This window comes from Mesoplodon densirostris, chromosome 7 (assembly GCF_025265405.1).
Source record: "Mesoplodon densirostris isolate mMesDen1 chromosome 7, mMesDen1 primary haplotype, whole genome shotgun sequence".
Classification (NCBI taxonomy): domain Eukaryota; kingdom Metazoa; phylum Chordata; class Mammalia; order Artiodactyla; family Ziphiidae; genus Mesoplodon; species Mesoplodon densirostris.
Window position 1 is genome coordinate 11,871,766 of NC_082667.1, and position 18,685 is coordinate 11,890,450.

Genomic DNA, 18,685 nt, shown 5'->3' on the forward strand with positions numbered 1-18,685 from the left:
TGCTTCATATGTGGAAGGAAGTGTATATAAGATACTAGAGGGGCTAGATGGGTGGGACTGTGGTTAAGACTTATAGTTTACCCAATATCTATTTTCTTTTTTATTTCACAGTAATAGAATTTAGGCTGGGCATCTGGTCAACCAGAATAAACACTACGTTTCACAGCATGATTTTCAGCTAACTGAGCTATGTGACCAAGTTGTAGACAATGGGTATGAGGATCTGTGATATGCAGTCTCTGGATGGTGTTCTTAAGAGCAAGAGGTGCACTCTCCTTGTGCAATTTCCCTCTTAACCCTGGCTGTGGCATAAGTGTGTTGGCTGGAAGTTTAGCAGTCATCTTGGACCACGTTGCATGTTGAGGACTGTGGTGTAATAGAACCTGATTGAAGAAACCTAATACCTTGACAACCTGGAATTCCCACAACCACAGAGGACAGTATGTTCAGACTATTACACGAGAGAGAAGTAAACCTCTTTTATTTTTGAAATTCGACAGTTTCGAATAAACATACAAATCTAAAGTTTCTGAACCAACAATTTTTCTGAGTCAGATTTCTGGCTTTTTCACGGCTGGAAGACTATCACATATTTGGACAGTTCCATCAATTGCTAGTTTGTATGGAGGGTATGTCAGAGTTCAGTGCAGGTAAAAGAGATATAACTGAAGTGGTTAGTGCTGGCAAATCTTTAGTATGATAAAAAGCAGTGGGATTCAGAAGGCCAATATTGGAATTATTGAGTTCAAGAACACACCTTCATAGCTGCAATCCAGGAATCAGGAACCTGGACTAGGAGGCTGTTACAAATGCCTCTCCACACCATCTAAGTGAGTGACCAGACATTGCAATGCTGATTCTGGCTGCTGACACTGCCACATTACTCCAGTACCCATGAAGCTGATGACTAAACACTGACACTGAATGTGGCCAACACTACTGTCTCTAGACACTCACTTTTCTGACTTAGTTTGCCAGAATATGGAGAAGAAAGATCGTCTCCATTTAATTTCTGTCTTCCAAATTACATGCAAGTGCATCTATTTAGAGGAACCTGATTTATATCCAGAATCTTAGCTGCAAATTGTGGACTGACATATTTAGTTGTTAGCTTTCTAGACTGTGAACATGAGAGGGTGGAGATGGAGACTAGTCAAGTCACTCTTTATATCTGCCAGAGAAGGGCAGAACTAGAGAAAGGAACTGAAAAGCTAGGATTTTCTACTGGCAATTACAATAGAGGTTGATGTCACAGTGGCATAGAAGGGAAAAAATTAAGATCAAAGAATTTTGGGTTTTAGAGGAACAATACATCTTTTTTCCTTAACTCTAAAGGTATATTTCCCTATTATCTTGTTACATAGAGAATAATAATCACTTCACCAGTTATAAAGATGGAATGGATATACCATCCTAGGCATTTAGAATGGCAAACACCAAACTATTTGAGTAAGTGACCTAAGTTTTTAAAAAATGTTTTATATTTTTAAAAATTGTTATACAATTTTTAAAGGTTACTCCATTTACAGTTATTACAAAATATTGGCTATATTCCCCATGTTGTACAATACATCCTTATAGCCTATCGTACGCCAGTAGTTACCACCCAACCTAAATATTTTAAGTGAGGCTTGAGGTTGTTTAAAAGAAAAAGCCAATGAGAAAAAAAAAATCAATATTCATTTGAGCTCTAATATGTGTTTTGTACATCCACATGATTCTCTGTAAGTTTTCTAACTGAGAAATAATATTCATTATATTTTAAAGAAACAGCCCCAAATACTTTAAATTATTGGCATACTTTTTTTGAAAGTAGCATTCTTTTCCTACAATTCCATGGGTTCAATCTGATGATATTGATGTAACAACTCTTGTTTGTTATCTTTATCTTCATGGTGGTTCTCATTTTTCTCTTCCATTAATAATTTGTATAAGCTCTCATTTTTCTGTTTAATATCATAAAGAATTGAATTCATAGAATAGCCAAATTCAATAATGGGGTAAGCCTCACCTGCACATTTATAAAAATGCCCAAAGGAGTGCATAGCAACCAACTTGCCAGATGCATCAAACACTGGGGAGCCAGAGGCCCCACTAGAAAAACAAGTATCATAACTAAGTATGTCAGTGCTCCAAACCTCTGATAGGAAACTTCTCTGGGTAAACATAGGGCGAGCATTATCAGTGGCAGCACAGGGTCCTGCTACCCCATCTTGATGACAGTCTGGATACCTCTCTAACCGTTGTTCTAAAGAAATCACAGCACAACCATCTATTTTCTTGATCTGGCCTTCTGAGTGACCAATTAAATAAAGCAAATCACTATATGGTTGAGGGGAAACTTGTCCACATAGGCCTGGAGGAAATCCATTTCCATTTTCTCTTAGTTTTAAAATGGCATAATCTAGAGTTCCATCAGACACCATAATAAAACTAGGCTCCATGGAAAACCAATCAGCATCAATAGAGCAGAACTCTTTATAAGTGAAAGTGACCTTTGCACGTTGGCTTATTATATATGGCCAAAACTGTGGAGCTGTACCTTCTCCCACCATGAGATGCAAAACATGTCGACAGGTAAAAATAAAACCATTGTTGATGACAAAACAAGTAGCACTGCCTGCGTTTCCATTATTGTCCCATTTCATGAACCCAACTGACTTACTAAGACGAACAAGACGTTCACAGATTGCAACTGAAGTAGAATTTTCAGTCACTTTTCCAAAGTACTCTTTATAGAGGTTGAATTGTTCAAATGTTCGCAGTTGCATTCTCTTCTGTTCTTCCCCAAAATACTTTTGCATCCGAAGTGCCTCTTCATTAAAATGTGGATATTGATTCATCATAACTTTGCTCAACAGCTGTAAATTCTTTACCCGGAGATTAGCTGCCTCCCTCTGGAGATCCCAATTAATAGCATATTGCATACCCAGATGGGGCAATTGCCTAATATTTGGGTTTTTCCCCTTGCGATTTTTGAAGCAACTATTATTGTAATGACGTTTAGTTTGGGAAGTTGTCTGGTGTGTCTTATCTTCAATATCATGCCCTAGACTTTGAGGTGTGAGAATTTTTTCTCTGTTGTGTTCTCCATCTTCAGTCTCTCCATCTTCCTCTGGTTCATGGACTTTGCTCTTAGACTGTATCGAATCCCAGGGACCAATTTCATCAGTGGCATCTTCATCTTTCTGTTTAATTTTTTTACGGGTACCTCCTGGTCTTTTAGAAATGTCCAATTCTAAGACTTTTCCAGATACTTCATCCACCATGGACTGTTTTCCATGAATTTTCTTGTGACCTTCCATTAATTTCCATTCAAATGTGTCTAGATCAGACCGAAATCGGCCATCTTTGCATAGGGCTTCTTTGATAGTCTCACCCTTCAAGGCATAGATACAAAGCACAGTTCCTTTTTCATGAAGTTCTTTGATCTTGAGAATCTTCTTTATGTTCTTCCCAACAGCAACAATGTGAAAAAGAATGCATTCAATGTTTGGATTTTCACATTCGCGTAATATCAGATCATCTTCTTCCTGGTTACTCTTTCTTTGACCAGATGTTATTTTAAAATGGGAACCTCTAGGTAGGCATCTGAGAGGCATTCCTAAATTTACATATCCATCTATTGTTTTTTCTTCATAAACAGTAATGTTCTTTTTAAAATGATTCTCCATCCATTCACTAAAATGCTCATTAGCACTTAGAACTGAGTAGATATTCTCATTGAGTTCACCATATGCTGTAAACACACTGCGGTTTGACTTCCTGGAGTGTTCATTCAAAGTAAAGGTGAAACAACATTCTCTACTGGTGCTCACATGTGGGTTCTGACTTTTAGCGGATGTTTCATGCTCACTGACTTCACTCTTAAGTTTAATGGTGCTGATACACTCTCGTATGTCAGATAGAGATTGATCAACATGTGTGCCAGAACATGCCTGCTGCATGACAGTATCCTTAGAAAAGGAAAGATTAAAAATTTAATAAGAATCACCTTTAATAATAATGTTCCATGTTTTTCTAATTATAAAATTAAATTATACTATGCTGCATATGAGTTTATTTTTCACTAAGCAATCTGCCAGTGCTTTTTTTTTTTTTTTTTTTTTTTTTTTTGTGGTACGCAGGTCTCTCACTGTTGTGGCCTCTCCCATTGCGGAGCACAGGCTCCGGACACGCAGGCTCAGCGGCCACGGCTCACGGGCCCAGCCACTCCGCGGCATGTGGGATCCTCCCGGACCGGGGCACGAACCCGTGTCCCCTGCATCGGCAGGCAGACTCTCAACCACTGCACCACCAGGGAAGCCCTGCCAGTGCTTTTGCATGTCATTAAACAACCTTTGAAAACACAATTTGAGGGGCTATATGATAGTTCACTGTACAATAGTTTCTGATCTAGTCTTCTGTTGCTGGATGTTTAGACTGTTTCTAATTTTTTACTACTCTAAATATGACAAGCTTTTCTATACATAAAACATTTTGTCTGAAGTCTTAATATTTCCCTAGGCAACCTGACCTTGGCCTTTGAACCTCCAGAACTATGAGACAACATGTCTGTGTTTAAGTCACCCAGTTTGTGGTATTTTGTTATGGAAGCCCCAACAAAGTAATATAAAGATATTTTCATATATTTTATGGGTTTGTCTCTGCTCCGTTCCAGTGGTATATTTTTCCATATCTGTGCTAAATATTGTTTTAATTACAACCTTATAATAAACATTCATATCTGATAAAACAATTTCCCTCACTTTACTCTTTATCTTCGGAAATGTCTTGGATATTAGCCCTCAGCTCTTCTAATAAATTTTGGTCATCTTGTTAAATGCCAGAAAATCAAATTTTTGGAATTTTAATTGGGCTTGTATTGAATCAATAAATGAATCTGCGAAGGACTGACATTCCAATAATATTGATTTTTCCTTCACATGAATATCTGATATCTTGACATTGATTTAGGTCTCCTTTCATGTCTTCCAACAAAGGTTTATAATACTATACATAAAGGACTTACAAATCATTTCTTACATTTATTCCTAGGCATCATGAAATAATTTTGTGATATTATGCAGAAAGCATAAAAGAAATAATCAGAAAGATTATTTCTGATCAAGATAAATCCATCTTTTCATAAATATCAATCTTAAATCTAGCCAACTGCTAAATTATAATCATTTCTAATATCTGGTCTATGGATCTTTATGGTTTTCAAAATAGGCAATCATATCATTTGTGGATGTTTCATGAATATGACTTGTTCCTTCCTTTTCAATTCTTAACTGTATTTTTACTTATTTTTCTTATCTTATTGTACTGGCTAGAATCATCAGTATAGTGTGATGTAATGATGATTATGTAATCACCAGCTAATAGTGAGTATTCCCTCATTCTCCCTGATTGGAAAGGAAATGCTTCTAAAGATTATTTAACACAATGTTTCCTGTAGAACTTTTGAAGATGCCCTTAATTAATATGTTGGTACACCATTATTTATATTTTTAAGAATAACAGAAGAGAGCAGCTAAGATGAATTAATTCCATTTTAGCCTATTATTTTTACTAATTACAGCTACAACCTCTGGAAAAAATACAAAAAGCAATGTCTCAAATTTCCACTCTGGCCAAGATGGAGAAATACAGACCTAATTTACATTCCTGCCTGAAACAACTGGAGAAAAGGACAAAATATATGAAATGGTTTTCAAGACACTGGACATTAGGCAAGAAAGGACAGTGATCCTTGAAAAACAGGAAAAAAATGAAGCAAAGCATATAATTACCCCAGATTGTTCCCTGAAGATAGATTCTGATCGCTAGGGGTGGGCTGTGGGTGGGGTGGAGGAAATGGGTGAAGTTGGTCGAAAGTACAAACTTCTAGTTATAAGACAAATAACTTCTGGGGATGTAATGTACAGCATGGTGACTATAGTTAACAATACTGTATGGTATAACTGAAAGTTGCTAACTAAGAGGGTAGATCTTAAAACATTCTCATCACAAGAAAAAAATTTAACTCTGTGAGGTGATGAATGTGGTGATCATTTCATAGTATATACATGTATCTAATCACTATGTCATACACCTTAAATTAAAACAATGCTATATGTCAATTATATCTCAATAAAACGGGGAAATTTTTAAAAAAGAAAAGCTATCAGTGTAATTAACTATATTAGGAGAATAAAAAAGAAAAAACATACAATCATCTCAATAGACAAAGAAAAAGCATTTTAGCAAACTGACACCTATTTTTGAGAAAAATGATTAGCAACCTAGGAATAGAAGGGAACTTCCTCAATCTCAAAAAGGGCATCTACAAAAAACTTACACGTAACAGCATACTTAGTGATTAAAGACTGAATGTATTCCTCTTAAGGTTAGGGAAAAAGGAAAAGATGTCTGCTCTTGCCACTTGTATTCAGCATTATGCTGGAAATCCTAGCCAGACAAGAGAAAGAAAGAAAAGACTTTCAAATCATAAAGAAATAAGTAAGACTGTCTTAATTCACAGATGATGTGACCATCTATGTAGAAAATCCTATAGAATTTATGAAAAAGATACCAGAAAGAAATGAGTTTAGCAAAGTTCCAGGCTACAAGCAACAAACAATCAGAAAGATAAACTTCTAAAAAGTTCTATTTACAATAACATCAAAAAATATGATATTCATAGGGAAAAATGTGACAAAAGATATTCAAGACATTTATCCTAAAAAAATATTGGAAGAAATTAATTAAGACCTAAATAGATAGAGAGATAAATTGTGTTCAGGATTGAAAGATTCAATATTGTTAAGATGTCAATCATCTACTACTGACCTATAGAGCCAATAAAATTCCTGTAAAAATCTCAGCTGGCTTTATGTGGAAATTGACAAGTTGACTTTAAAGTTTACATAGAAATGGAAAGGACCTAGAATAGCCAGAACAACTTTGAAGAACAACGTTGGAAGACTTCCACTAACTGATCTTATGAATTATTATGTTGCAGTAATCAAGATAGTGTGGTATTAGTAAAAGAACACACAGATAGATCAATGGACTAGAACAGTGAGTCAGAAATAGACCCAGACATATATATTCAATTAATTTTTAACAAAGGTATAAAGGCAATTCAGTAGAGAAAGGGTAACATTTTCAAGAAATTGTGCTGGAACAGTTAGATGCCATATGCAAAACAAATTAATTAATTAATTAACAAATGTTAACTATTGACATGTATACACTGATGTGTATGAAATGGATGACTAATAAGAAAATTAATAAATAAATAAACATTTAAAAAAACAAATGCTAACTAATGTGTTTATTATTATTATTGTTCTATCCACACACTGTACTGTGATAGAATATACTGTATTACTACTGCTCAATTGATACATTGCACCATAAAAAATAACAAACTCAAAGCGGATCACAGACTTACACCTAATATTATAAAAACATCTAGATGAAAACCCAGTAGAAAATTTTTTGTGATCTTAGATTTGGAAAAGTGTTCTTTGACATAAACCCAAAAGCACGAAAAAAAAATTGATAAAATGGGCTTCATTAACATTGAAAACTTTTTTTCCCCAAAATACAGTATTAAGAAAATGAAAAAAGAGAGAGAGAGAGAGAGAGAGAAAGAAAATGGAAAGACAAGCCACAGACTGAGATAAAGTATCTGCAAATCTTTGTCAAATGAAGCAATCTTACAAAGGACTTGTTTCCAACAGATATAAAGCACTCTCAAAACTCATCAATAAGAAATTAAACAAATCAATATCTTAATATGGGCAAAATATTTTAATAGACACTTGATCAAAGAAGATATATGGATGGCATTTAGGTGGGTGGAGGACACGGGTGAGCAAAAGGGAACTATTTAAGGTAATGGAACTGTTTTGTATCTTTATTCTGGTCATGGTTACATGACTGTAAGCATTGGTCATAAGCCATAGAACTGTACACCAAAAATACTAAATTTTATTGTATATAAAACGCATTAAAAAGTAATAATAAAAGTTAAAGTCTTTCATGTAACCAGTAAGATAACCAACTTTGTTTTTTGGTATTCATTTCTATCATTTATTTTGTGTGCATTCTATTTTTCCCACTTTTTCTAGATTTACATTCTCCTTCTTTGTTGCCTTCTAGATCCATTTCCCCCCTCATCATCCCATATTCCCCAAACAGTTTGGAAATTTTACACTGTAGCTCTGTTCTGTAAGTGAGTGCCCCAGATTAGTACTGTCCATTAGAATTTTCTGAAGTGATGGAAATGTTCATCATCTTCACTGTTCAGTATGGCAGCCACATGTGGCTATTGGGTACTTGAAATGTGGTTAATGCAAATGAGGATCAGAATTAGTCACTTTTTTCACTATTTTAGTTAAGTTGAAGTTAAATAGCCACATGTGGCTAGTGGTTACCATGTTGAACAGCACAGCCCTAGACATTTTAACATGAATATTCAACTTAAAGTTTAAGTTAAATCATTCTTCATAAATCATACAAGGATAAGAACGGTAAATACTTCTCCTTTACTTACAGCATAAAATCCAAATACCTAAGCATGGAGTTCAAGAAAGTAAAAGATACTGCAGCTATTTTCCAAAAAGCTATTCTACCTCTCCAATTTTTTTTCAGCAGTCATAAAGGTGTATAGAAATGAATTCATGCCAGCTCAGGAATAGATCTTGATTCCCCTAAGTGCCTCTTTAGCCACAAGGTTTTGTGCAGGAAGGTTGAGCTACTTAGCTTGAGACAATTAGGCAAAGAGAAGTTGCCTCAGGGTAACAGGATAGACTCATTATCTGGATGGTAAAGAATGAACTTTGAAATTATTGCAGCTATATTGTCACTAGGCAGAAAGCCAGCCAGAGGAGTACATGAAAAGCAGAGTATAAGGACTGAAAACATAAATAAGTCCTTGAAAATATTGTGTACTACTGAATTAAAGCTCAGCTGACCTCCGGACTTTCCAGATGTGTGAACCAATGAATCCATTTATTTTTTTCCCTCAAGGGGCTGAAAAATGTCTCTTTTTGAAAAAAAGACTAAATAAATATTAGCAAATAATGCTGATAAGAATGATAGGTTTCACCATACAGAATCTTCCAGTAGAAGGGTATTTTAGAACAGTGTTTCTCAGATTTTAATGTGTACAGGAATCATCTGGGTACGTTGTTAAAATGCAGATCACGCAGACCTAAGAAGCTGATCAGGTGATATCAGTGCTGCTTGTAAATGGACCACACTTTGAGTAGCAAGGCCACAGAGTCCCTTAATCTGGAGTAGCACTGTCCAGTGGAAGTTTGTGCAATGATGGAAATGTTCTATATCTGCTTCGTCCAATACGGCAGCCATGAACTACATATGGCTACTGAGCACTTGAAATGTGGCTACTGCATAAAGAAAATTAATTTTAAATTTTATTTAATTTTAATCCAATGAATCAATTTTGTTATTTCACAATTAGAGGATTTTTTTCCCTGACAAAATAAAATGTTCTTACTGATATAAAGCCTACTGTGATCTTGTAGCAAACCATCTTCCCAGTATTATTTGCCTACTACATTCTTGAATTCTCCTTACATACCAACAAGTCTAGCTATACTGTTCCTCAAATACGTTTTCATGTGTACATGACTTTACCAAGAGTATTCCCTTATGCTTGATACACCTACATTGTGAAATTGTGTTCATTCTTTAAGATCTTTCCCATATGATATGACTTAAATATCTTGAGTCTGAATTAAGGACTCTTGTTTCTGAACTCTAAAAGCACTTTATATCTTGATTTAGTATTATCATTTTGCATATTTTGAGTAAAACAGTGTGTTGGTCAAAAATCGGGCTCCGAAGCCTGATTGCCTGGGTTCAAATCCTTACTCTGAACTCCATTACTTTTGCAGTTTTAAGAAAACTGAGGGTCAGTTTCTTCATTTGTAAAATAGGGATGATAATATCTATTGCATAGAGTTTTATTAACTGTTAAAGGACATAATCCATAGGAAGTGACAGCTTAATTCTATGTACTCAGTAATTTCTCAGTACACATTAACTACATTATTATTTTTGCCCATCCATATTTCCAATGATACTAAGTGTCTATACTGTTTCTAAGTCATCTTGTTGTCTAACAAGGTACACTTTGCTTTGTTAATTAATACACTATCATTTTGCTTTTACACAAACACTTATATGTATGATCTCCCCAAATATATTTTAAACAATGCAAAAGAAGGGATTATAACTGCCATTCTTTACGTACTTATCCCCTTCGGGGATCCTAACATAGTGCTATGGTTAGAATGTCACTCCAGCAGAGTTGTTTAAAAGTACACATACCTTTGAAACTTCAGGTCTGGTACTCTGGTCATTTCCTGTAGCAGTGAATGACAGGTTCTTTTCAGGCTTCATGAAATTCATGATGAGTTCCAAGAGAATATAACTCACTTCCACTACTGGCCAAGATAGAGAAACAAGGACTGGATTTACCACCCTGCTTGAAATGACTAAACAAATAAAATGCAAGATAGATGAAATAATAAGTTTCAAACACTGGCTATGAGGCAGGGCAGAACAGTGACCTCTGATCCCTAAATCAAGGTAGGATCTAGGGATATCTAGCTTACTGCCTGGGGAGCGTTTCCAGGCTATATCTCAGGGAAGGGAAACACAGGCAGAGCTTGGCAGTTTCCCTCAGTTGAGAAGAGAAGCTAAGAGCCCTGGGAGGCCCAGGTGGCTGGAGTTTTTAGGGCAGGGTACTAGAGAGCTACAACTACACAGATGGAGAGAGTGTCAGAGATCTGTAGTGGGTACCCCTGAGATTTCAGCTAAATATTAGTCAGTGCATGAGTGTAATGAAACTGTTGGAAGTCAGGGGAAGAACCACCCAAAGGGAAAAAACAGAAAAATTCTGAGGCTCATACAGGGCTGAGAATAGTTTCTGTTTCTAAAACAGAGCTGAGAATAGTTTCTGTTTCTCATACAGGGCAGAGAATAGTTTCTGTTTCTCATACAGGGCAGAGAATAGTTTCTGTTCCCAAAAGTCAAACTTCATAATTCATAATGTATCAGGTGGAGTATTCAGAAAGGTATTGCCTCTACGGTGGGACAAAATTAGCCCTAGACTAAAGGCTGTTCTGGTCCCACCTGACAAAATTTAAAAGCAAGCTTTGGAAGGATAAAACTGTTTCCAAGTAACATAACTGTACACTAGAACGAAGTTCAAGAATATTGATAGGAATAAAAACATTTCTAGCACCCCAAAAAATGTGAAATTGACAAAGCTTGATATCCAGTCAAAAATTCTAAGGCATAAAATGGAGGAAAATATGACCCACAATGAGGAGAAACATCGATGAACAGAAACAGATCCAGAAGTGACACAGATGATAGAACTAGTAGACAAGAACATTAAAACCGTTATTACCTTGGACTTCTGGCCAAATAAAGTAACAGCATCCAGATTTACCCTTCAGTCTGAAAGCAAAACAAGACAAAATAGGCAAAATAGATGAAACAGTAATTTGCAAGGAACTGGACACCATGCAATTAAGGGCAGTGACAAATGAGGTGCATCCTGTGATTATTCCAGCTGACTTCCTTGAGAGATTTCAAGGCAGGATGCAAGGAGGGGCAGCAAGCCAGAGCCAGTTGGAACTCCTGATTTGAGGAGACAGGGCTGAGAGACCAAGGTGGCAGGAGTTCAAAGGACACAGAAGGGAGAGACCTGCACAGAAAGAGAACTCCGGATACATGAAGGATATATGAACTCTGGATATATGAATACCTCCAGGTATTCAGCTGAGAATTGATCAGAGCAGCAATGGAAGAACTACCCAGGGACAAGAAAGATCCTCTGCGGGCCTCCCTGGTGGCGCAGTGGTTGAGAGTCCGCCTGCCGATGCAGGGGACACGGGTTCGTGCCCCGATCCCGGAGGATCCCACATGCCGCGGAGCGGCTGGGCCCGCGAGCCATGGCCGCGGAGCCTGTGTGTCCGGAGCCTGTGCTCCGCAACGGGAGAGGCCACAGCAGTGAGAGGCCCGCGTACAGCAAAAAAAAAAAAAAAAAAAAGAAAGATCCTCTGCAAATTGTCAAACCCTCCCCAGATGACATCCCTCTTGGGAATCTCAATTTCCTCGTTTGTAAATGAAGGAGTGTGGTTCAGATCAAACTTGTATTGGTTCTGAGAATTCTCCCCTCTGAGTTTGTTAAAAAAGAAGAAGAAGAAGGAGGAAGAGGAGGGGGGGGAGGGGAGGAGGAGGGGGGGGAGGGGAGGAGGAGGGGGGGAGGGGAGGAGGAGGGGGGGAGGGGAGGGGGGAGGAGGGGGGAGGGGAGGGGGGGAGGAGGGGGAGGGGGGAGGGGGGGAGGAGGGGGAGGGGGGAGGGGGGGAGGGGGAGGGGGGAGGGGGGGAGGGGGAGGGGGGAGGGGGGGAGGGGGAGGGGGGAGGGGGGAGGGGGGGGAGGGGGGAGGGGGGGAGGGGGGGGGAGGGGGGGAGGGGGGAGGGGGGGGAGGGGGGAGGGGGGGAGGGGAAGATGATACCAGAGTCCCATCCTCAAAGATCAGTATGTCTGGGGCGCAGTTATGGGATTTCCACTTTTATCTTTACCGCCCCCGGCCCCCAACACCGAAGGCATACGACGCGTTGGTTAGAACAGCTAATAGACGATCTCAAAATGTCTTTCCAGGTGTGAAACTCTTGACCTCTGAAGCGGGGAGGGGGTTACCACAGTGGGGAGCTGCTTATGCCCCCCTCCCCCGAAACCTCCTTGGATCTGGGCTGAGATCCCTCGAACTAACTAGTGTCCTTAACAACCACCCCTAAAACTCCAGGTCCTTTTCGAGACCGGAGGAGCCGCTCACAGAAGATGAGAATCTGTCCCAAAGGTGCCCGTGACTGCCGAACTGGGATCCGCAAGAGCTTCGAGAATGGCGCCTGGCTGGTCCTCTGCTGGAGCTCTTTGAGAGGAAGAGTGGAAGCCCCGCGTCCCCGCCTGGGATTTGACATCGCGTCTGGCCAACTGCGGCAAGTTTGCGGAGGCTGTCTGCCCTCATTGGACAAGTAGCTCACCGGCGGGAAAAGATGGGTGTGGACCCCATCACGCGGGCTGACCGGTTGAAAGGCGGGGCGCGGGGAGATGCGTGCCCAGCCAGCCTGCTTGTCCTGATGACCCCGCCTCGATCCCATCCGTCCACTCACTCCCCACACTCGGGCCACAGTCAGCTTTCTTGTTCCGGGACAAACTTCAAACAACCATTTCCCTCCATTCCTTCCTGCTTACCCGCGCCTGCAGTTTTCAGGAGAGGAGCTGAGCGAGCGCGGCGCGGGGGTGGGAGGGGCCGGCAGATTCGCGCTTTACCAGCGGCTCCGATTACACAGCGTCTGCGCGGAGCTGGAGCAACGCGCCCCGGTTCCGGAGCCGCAGGGCTGACAGCTCGGACCCTCGGTGCCGGGAGCGCCGCCGTCACAGCCCCTCCAGCCGCTGCGGGGTGGGCGGCGGCGGTGGACTGAACCTCCCGGGAGAGGCTCCGGGCCCAGAACCTGCGGACGTGGGCGCGGTGAGCTTCACCAGCTTCCAGCGCACGGAATTGCCCAAAGCAGGCAGCTGACTTGGTGTCCCCAGCAAAGGAGCCAACTTCGCCTAGAGACTGTTGCACAGACTCTCCAACCAGCAGGAAGAGGCCAGCAACTGCACTCCCGGCTCCCAGGCCGTGTATTAGTATATGGAGAATTTTCCAGTCCTAAGGGAGGGCTCCAGAGTTAGGCATCTCCAAACTGACGACCAAAGAAGAGGCTTGTGAAAACATCTTACTGTTTAAGAAACTGAATAGGAGGGGGTGCCTTTAGTATTGGGTGCTATTTTTGAAAAGCTGGTCACAGAAGGGGAGAACATAATTGATATGTGATGGTGGTGACAACTCTCTTTTGAAATAGAACAGATGTTTATGTAAAAGTCGATGGTGTTGGAATAATATTGAAAGCTTTTCCTAACTTGACTTAATGTAAAATATATACAGAGAAACTAGAATCACTGCTTAAATTCCAGGTGCTCAGTGGGGTATGCAGAGAGTAAACCTTAGAAGTGTAATTGTAAAACTAACATTAAAAAGCTAGAGGAAAGAAAGAGAAAAACTATGATAGTTTTATCAAATCAGTTATTCCTTAAATTATCTTAAAGCGTACAGGTGACTGGTAGTAACATACATAGATGGAGAACAAATTATTGCACAAGGGGACTTGCTGATTCTCTTTTCTTTGTGGACTCTGGAGATGTTAAAATGTTATGAAAAGGAAGAGGCAGTAGAGAATGGCTCTACTGAAGTTGCCTGACATTTCTGGGGACAGAGAATTTGCCCTGGAAAGGAACGTACCTTAAGGAGCACATGTATTTGCCATTGCCGCTAAGCACCTTGTAGGCCATAGTAAGGAGGCTGGATTTTATTATAAGCACAAGATTTATTCTAAACAGAGGGTTTGAAGCAAGGGAGTATATAACCTGATTTTTAAAAATCCCTGGCAGCTGTGTGGACCAAAGCCTCTAGCGTATGAGAGTAGCTGCAGAGGGAGAAAGCAATTAGGGGGAGCTACTCCAGCTTTCCAAAGATGTGAAGGCACAGCGTCCAATGGTAGTGGTGGAAGTGTGAACACTGGTTGGATCCTGCATTTATTTTGAAAGGCACGCCACGAGCTTTGTTTACGGATGGGGAGTTGAAGAAACAAGAGAAAAAGAGGGCTCAGTGGTGATTCCTGGGCTTTTGACTTGAGCGACTTGAGCAAGGATAAAGTCTTCCTTAATGGGTATGGGAAATCCAAGGAAGGGGTGGTGTGTGTGTGTGTGTGTGTGTGTGTGTGTGTGTGAATTCTACTTTTGACATGTTGACTTAGAGATACGTGATAGTGAATACCCAGGGAGGGTCAGGAAGGGACATAGGAGTGGACATGGGAAGGAATAACAGACCAAAGTGAAAGAGACAGAGAGACAGAGAGACACACAGAGAGAGACAGAGAAGCTTGGACTTTATGATGGTAATGAGGTTGGCCATTAACTGAGAACTAAATTTGAGATGCAGTGAAAAGGAAAAGGAAAAAAGAATTCAAAGGGAGATAGCTCATCAGAAGATAAAGAAAAAGCCTGCCTTGTTTCCCCAGATCCTCTGTTTCTTAGGTGACATTTATATTTTTACTTCCCAATGGACTTTTGCCCATTTGTAATGGCATCTCAACCAGCACAAGGTTCCTGCCAATCCCAGAGCATCCTGGCTCCTTGAGCCTAGCTAATAGCTGATGCTTTACTCCTTGTCTGTTTACTGGTCACTGTAATAGCAACTGGACCATATGCTTGGAATAATTGGCCTGATGCCATTTTAGGTGGCAGTCTTCCATTTCTGTCTTAAGTGTAAAACTGACCCTCACCAGAAAACTAACAGCCTAGAGCTGGCTGAATCAGGACCTATAGGTCCATGGCAGAGCCCCAGCACTGCTTTCCCTTTTGAGGCTGTGCTCTGAAAGCTTCAAGGCAAACCCACCGCAACTTGGCAACAGTGACAGAGTAGGGATTGCTCAAGGAATCTGCTGAGCCACCAAGGAGACTTCACTTCCAGCTGATGCTGATATGATGCTGTTGAAATAGTTTGACATCCTTGAGAACAGGTGTTTGCCTTTGATAAGACTACACACTGCACAGTCCCTTGGACTCAGCACCTTGTTGGCCATATGTAATAAGTAGTCTGCATTTCATTATAAATGTGACAAGAATACGTCTGGCCAAGTCGCAGGTGGTTGGGTTATTTAACTGTCGTCAGACCCATAATGAGGTAAAGACAGCTCACATGTTCTGGAGAGATGGGAATTCATCAAATACTAAAGCCAAGCCTGAGAGAGTCAGGGGACAAGGCCAGTGCTTTGGAATAGTGACTATTCCATGAATCCTGACAGATGTCTCTCCCCACACCAACACTCAAAAACTCCTGACAGAGAGGGCTGATTTCTGTATTTAGTTGCAAACAACATATTCTGGGAACAGAGAAGAGACTATTGCCTCTACCTGAAGAGAGTATGGGGGCGGGGGAAGAGGGAGAGAGGGATTTAGATTTGAACTTGATAGGTGAGGGATGAGGGGAACTGTCATCAGATGTACAAAGGCAAAAGCAGCATGGAGGGCTAGAGCGTTGGCCTCTGGGGAGGAGTTGGGGATGAAGGCCTGGATACCCTATTCCAAAACTGGCCCTGAGATATGCAAAAGCACAGAAGGGATGGTCTATTCCTCCTCTCCTATGAGTTCACAGTGAGCTCACCTCACTTTGGCTTAGAAGCTGTCTTCCTTTTTAAAAGAGGACAGGAATGGGGTCTCTAAATTTCCAGAAACCACATAGGGTCAGCCCTGAAGGCCTAGCAGCTAAACTGTCTACAGAGACCCCTGGTCCATCCTATCCTAGGAAGACAGTGCACTCATGGAAGGATAAAGCCCTCCCTCCCGGGACACCAGAGGCTCCAAGAAGGAGGCCGCCAGCAAGCCGGGATTTTTCTCTCTCCAGTAAAAGAAATACGAGGGTGGACGTTGCCTGGGGCTAAGACACAGCCGTGAGCTGGATGGTTTCTCATCCTCTCTTGCACTCTGGGACTTGAAAACCCTGGGCTGTGCTGGTCTTTCGGCTCAGGGGATGGCTCAGGACTGGTCTGGGCCAGACAGGCCAAACTAAGAGGCCTAGACATCTGACTGTCTCCCTGAAACTCCTCTCCTGGTGACTTGAGTTTCCAAGGAGTCTTATTTTATCAAGCGAATTCCTAGAAGGAAAACCACCCTACAGGGTTCCAGGCACCTGCAGGAATTTCAGGCTCTGAGGCCTGGAGATGGACGAACACTTCAGTCCAATGTATATCCCCAGTGGGGACTTATCTGGGTCGCATTTGATCTTCGCAGTCACCCCTTGATCTAGGTGTGACTTTTGTCCCCATTTCACAGATTATGAAACAGGATAGTTTGTCAGAGGCTATGGGTCTAGTTGGGGTGGGTGTAGGGGTGTCCAGGAGGAGTTTAACCTTAGAGCCTCACAGCTTCTTAGGACCCTGTGGGGAGAACTTAGGCAAGCTCCCTTGCCTCTTGGTGGGGGTGGGGGGTGTTCTTATTTCCCTATTTGTAAATTAAAGTGATTGCCCATTTGTGATTTTCCATCCATTCCTGTTCCAACTCATCACTTGAGTAACATTTAAAAACCACAGATTCTGGGACTCAATCCCAGTGTAAGTTCAATAGGTCTGGGGTGAGTCTCCATAACCTGCATCTTTTAACAAGTAGAGGCATCAACAGATCTGCCTGAGAAACTCAGACCAGTGCTTCGCAAAGTTTACGCTGCATCAGGATCCTCTGGGGAGCTTGTTGAAACATTCTTGAGCTCCTGTGAGATCCTGATTCCGTAAGGCTAGAGTGTGGCCAGGTGCATTTCTCAAGAGCTGATGCCAATGCTGCTGGTGACCATCTTTCTTCATTGAACAAAACTACTCTAAGGACTTTACAAATATTAACTAATTTTATCCTCATAACAGCCATAGGAGGCAGCTACAATCATCCCCATTTCAAAGGCAACTGTCTCCACAGAGACATCAAGCAATTGGCCTCAAGACACACAGCTCTTAGCAGAGCCTGGATGACCCACCAAGCAGTTGGCACGTGACTCCCCTACCCCCGCCTCCCCCCTACTCCCCCACCCCCACCCCCGCCAGGCATTGCTTCTCCGCTATTGTTCTAATCAGCTTCCACTACCCTAGCCCACTTCAGCACTTCCCGGGGCAGCTCCACTCCAGTCCCGCACCCCGATGCCCCAACCTATCCCTCTGTGACCCTCCCTCACTGCTCCTGGGACTGAGATCAGCGCCGACAGCCCCTTTCCAGGTCTGCCCCTGCACACCAGCAGAGCCCGAAAGAACCTCGCCCAGCCCTAGAGCAGCTAGTACTTGCTGCGGGCAAAAGCTTCTTCAGGGCGGATGGAGTTCCGCGTGCAGCCTGAAGATGGCGCCAGAGGATCAGCCTGAGGAACGGGGAGGGGGAAGGAGGCGGGGGAAAGCGGAGGTGGGTGAGAATTGACAGTCATGACGGCCAATGGCAGCATGGTGTGGTTTGCCCAACTTCCGTGCTCTGGTCCCCAAGAGCTTCCCACCCCTTTAGGGGGCTGCAATTGTGGCAGGGAACGGAGAGGTGGAGGTGCCACCTGCTGCGTCACGTGGTCTCTGAGTGTACCCCTGTTAGTCCAAGGTTGCAATAGCTCACGGGGGCTCAACCTTCACACCCCCCGCCCCCGCCCCAACTTACCTTCCTCTCAGTTCACTGAGGCTCATCTCACCAGTCTCTGGCAAACGTGTGTCTCCATCACTCTGGGTCCTTGTAGTTTTGGTAAAAGGCATTACTGTCGCTCTGTAGTATAATCTGAAGTCAGGGAGTCTGATTCCTCCGCTACCTGTCATTGTCTTAGCGGCTATTTCCCGCACTGACAGTGCAGAGCGGGCTGCTTGGCGGGTGGGGATGAGGGCAGCAGAGTGAGGGATGAAAGGTAGGAACCACCCCCTAAATGCCAGGCATTGTGTTTTGGTGTTTTCCACAGGATTGTCTCATTTCATCATCTTTGTCTTTAATCCATTTCCTGTTTCACAGATGAGGGAACAAGGTGAATAAATTGCCCGTGATCTTGACTTCTGTCAGA

The 18,685-nt window shown here is 41.9% G+C and overlaps 1 protein-coding gene across 1 annotated transcript; it reads right to left on the minus strand.

Annotated features, from left to right (window-relative positions):
* Nucleotides 1–464: 464 nt before the first annotated feature.
* On the minus strand, nt 465–13,254 carry FAM111B (FAM111 trypsin like peptidase B). Its single transcript, XM_060104361.1, has 4 exons — nt 12,854–13,254; nt 11,420–11,469; nt 10,333–10,448; nt 465–3,956 (listed from the first exon to the last, which is right to left on the minus strand). The coding sequence occupies exons 3-4, from the start codon at nt 10,411–10,413 to the stop codon at nt 1,827–1,829; spliced, it is 2,211 nt and encodes a 736-aa protein (XP_059960344.1). The 5' UTR covers nt 10,414–10,448; nt 11,420–11,469; nt 12,854–13,254; the 3' UTR covers nt 465–1,826.
* Nucleotides 13,255–18,685: the final 5,431 nt, after the last annotated feature.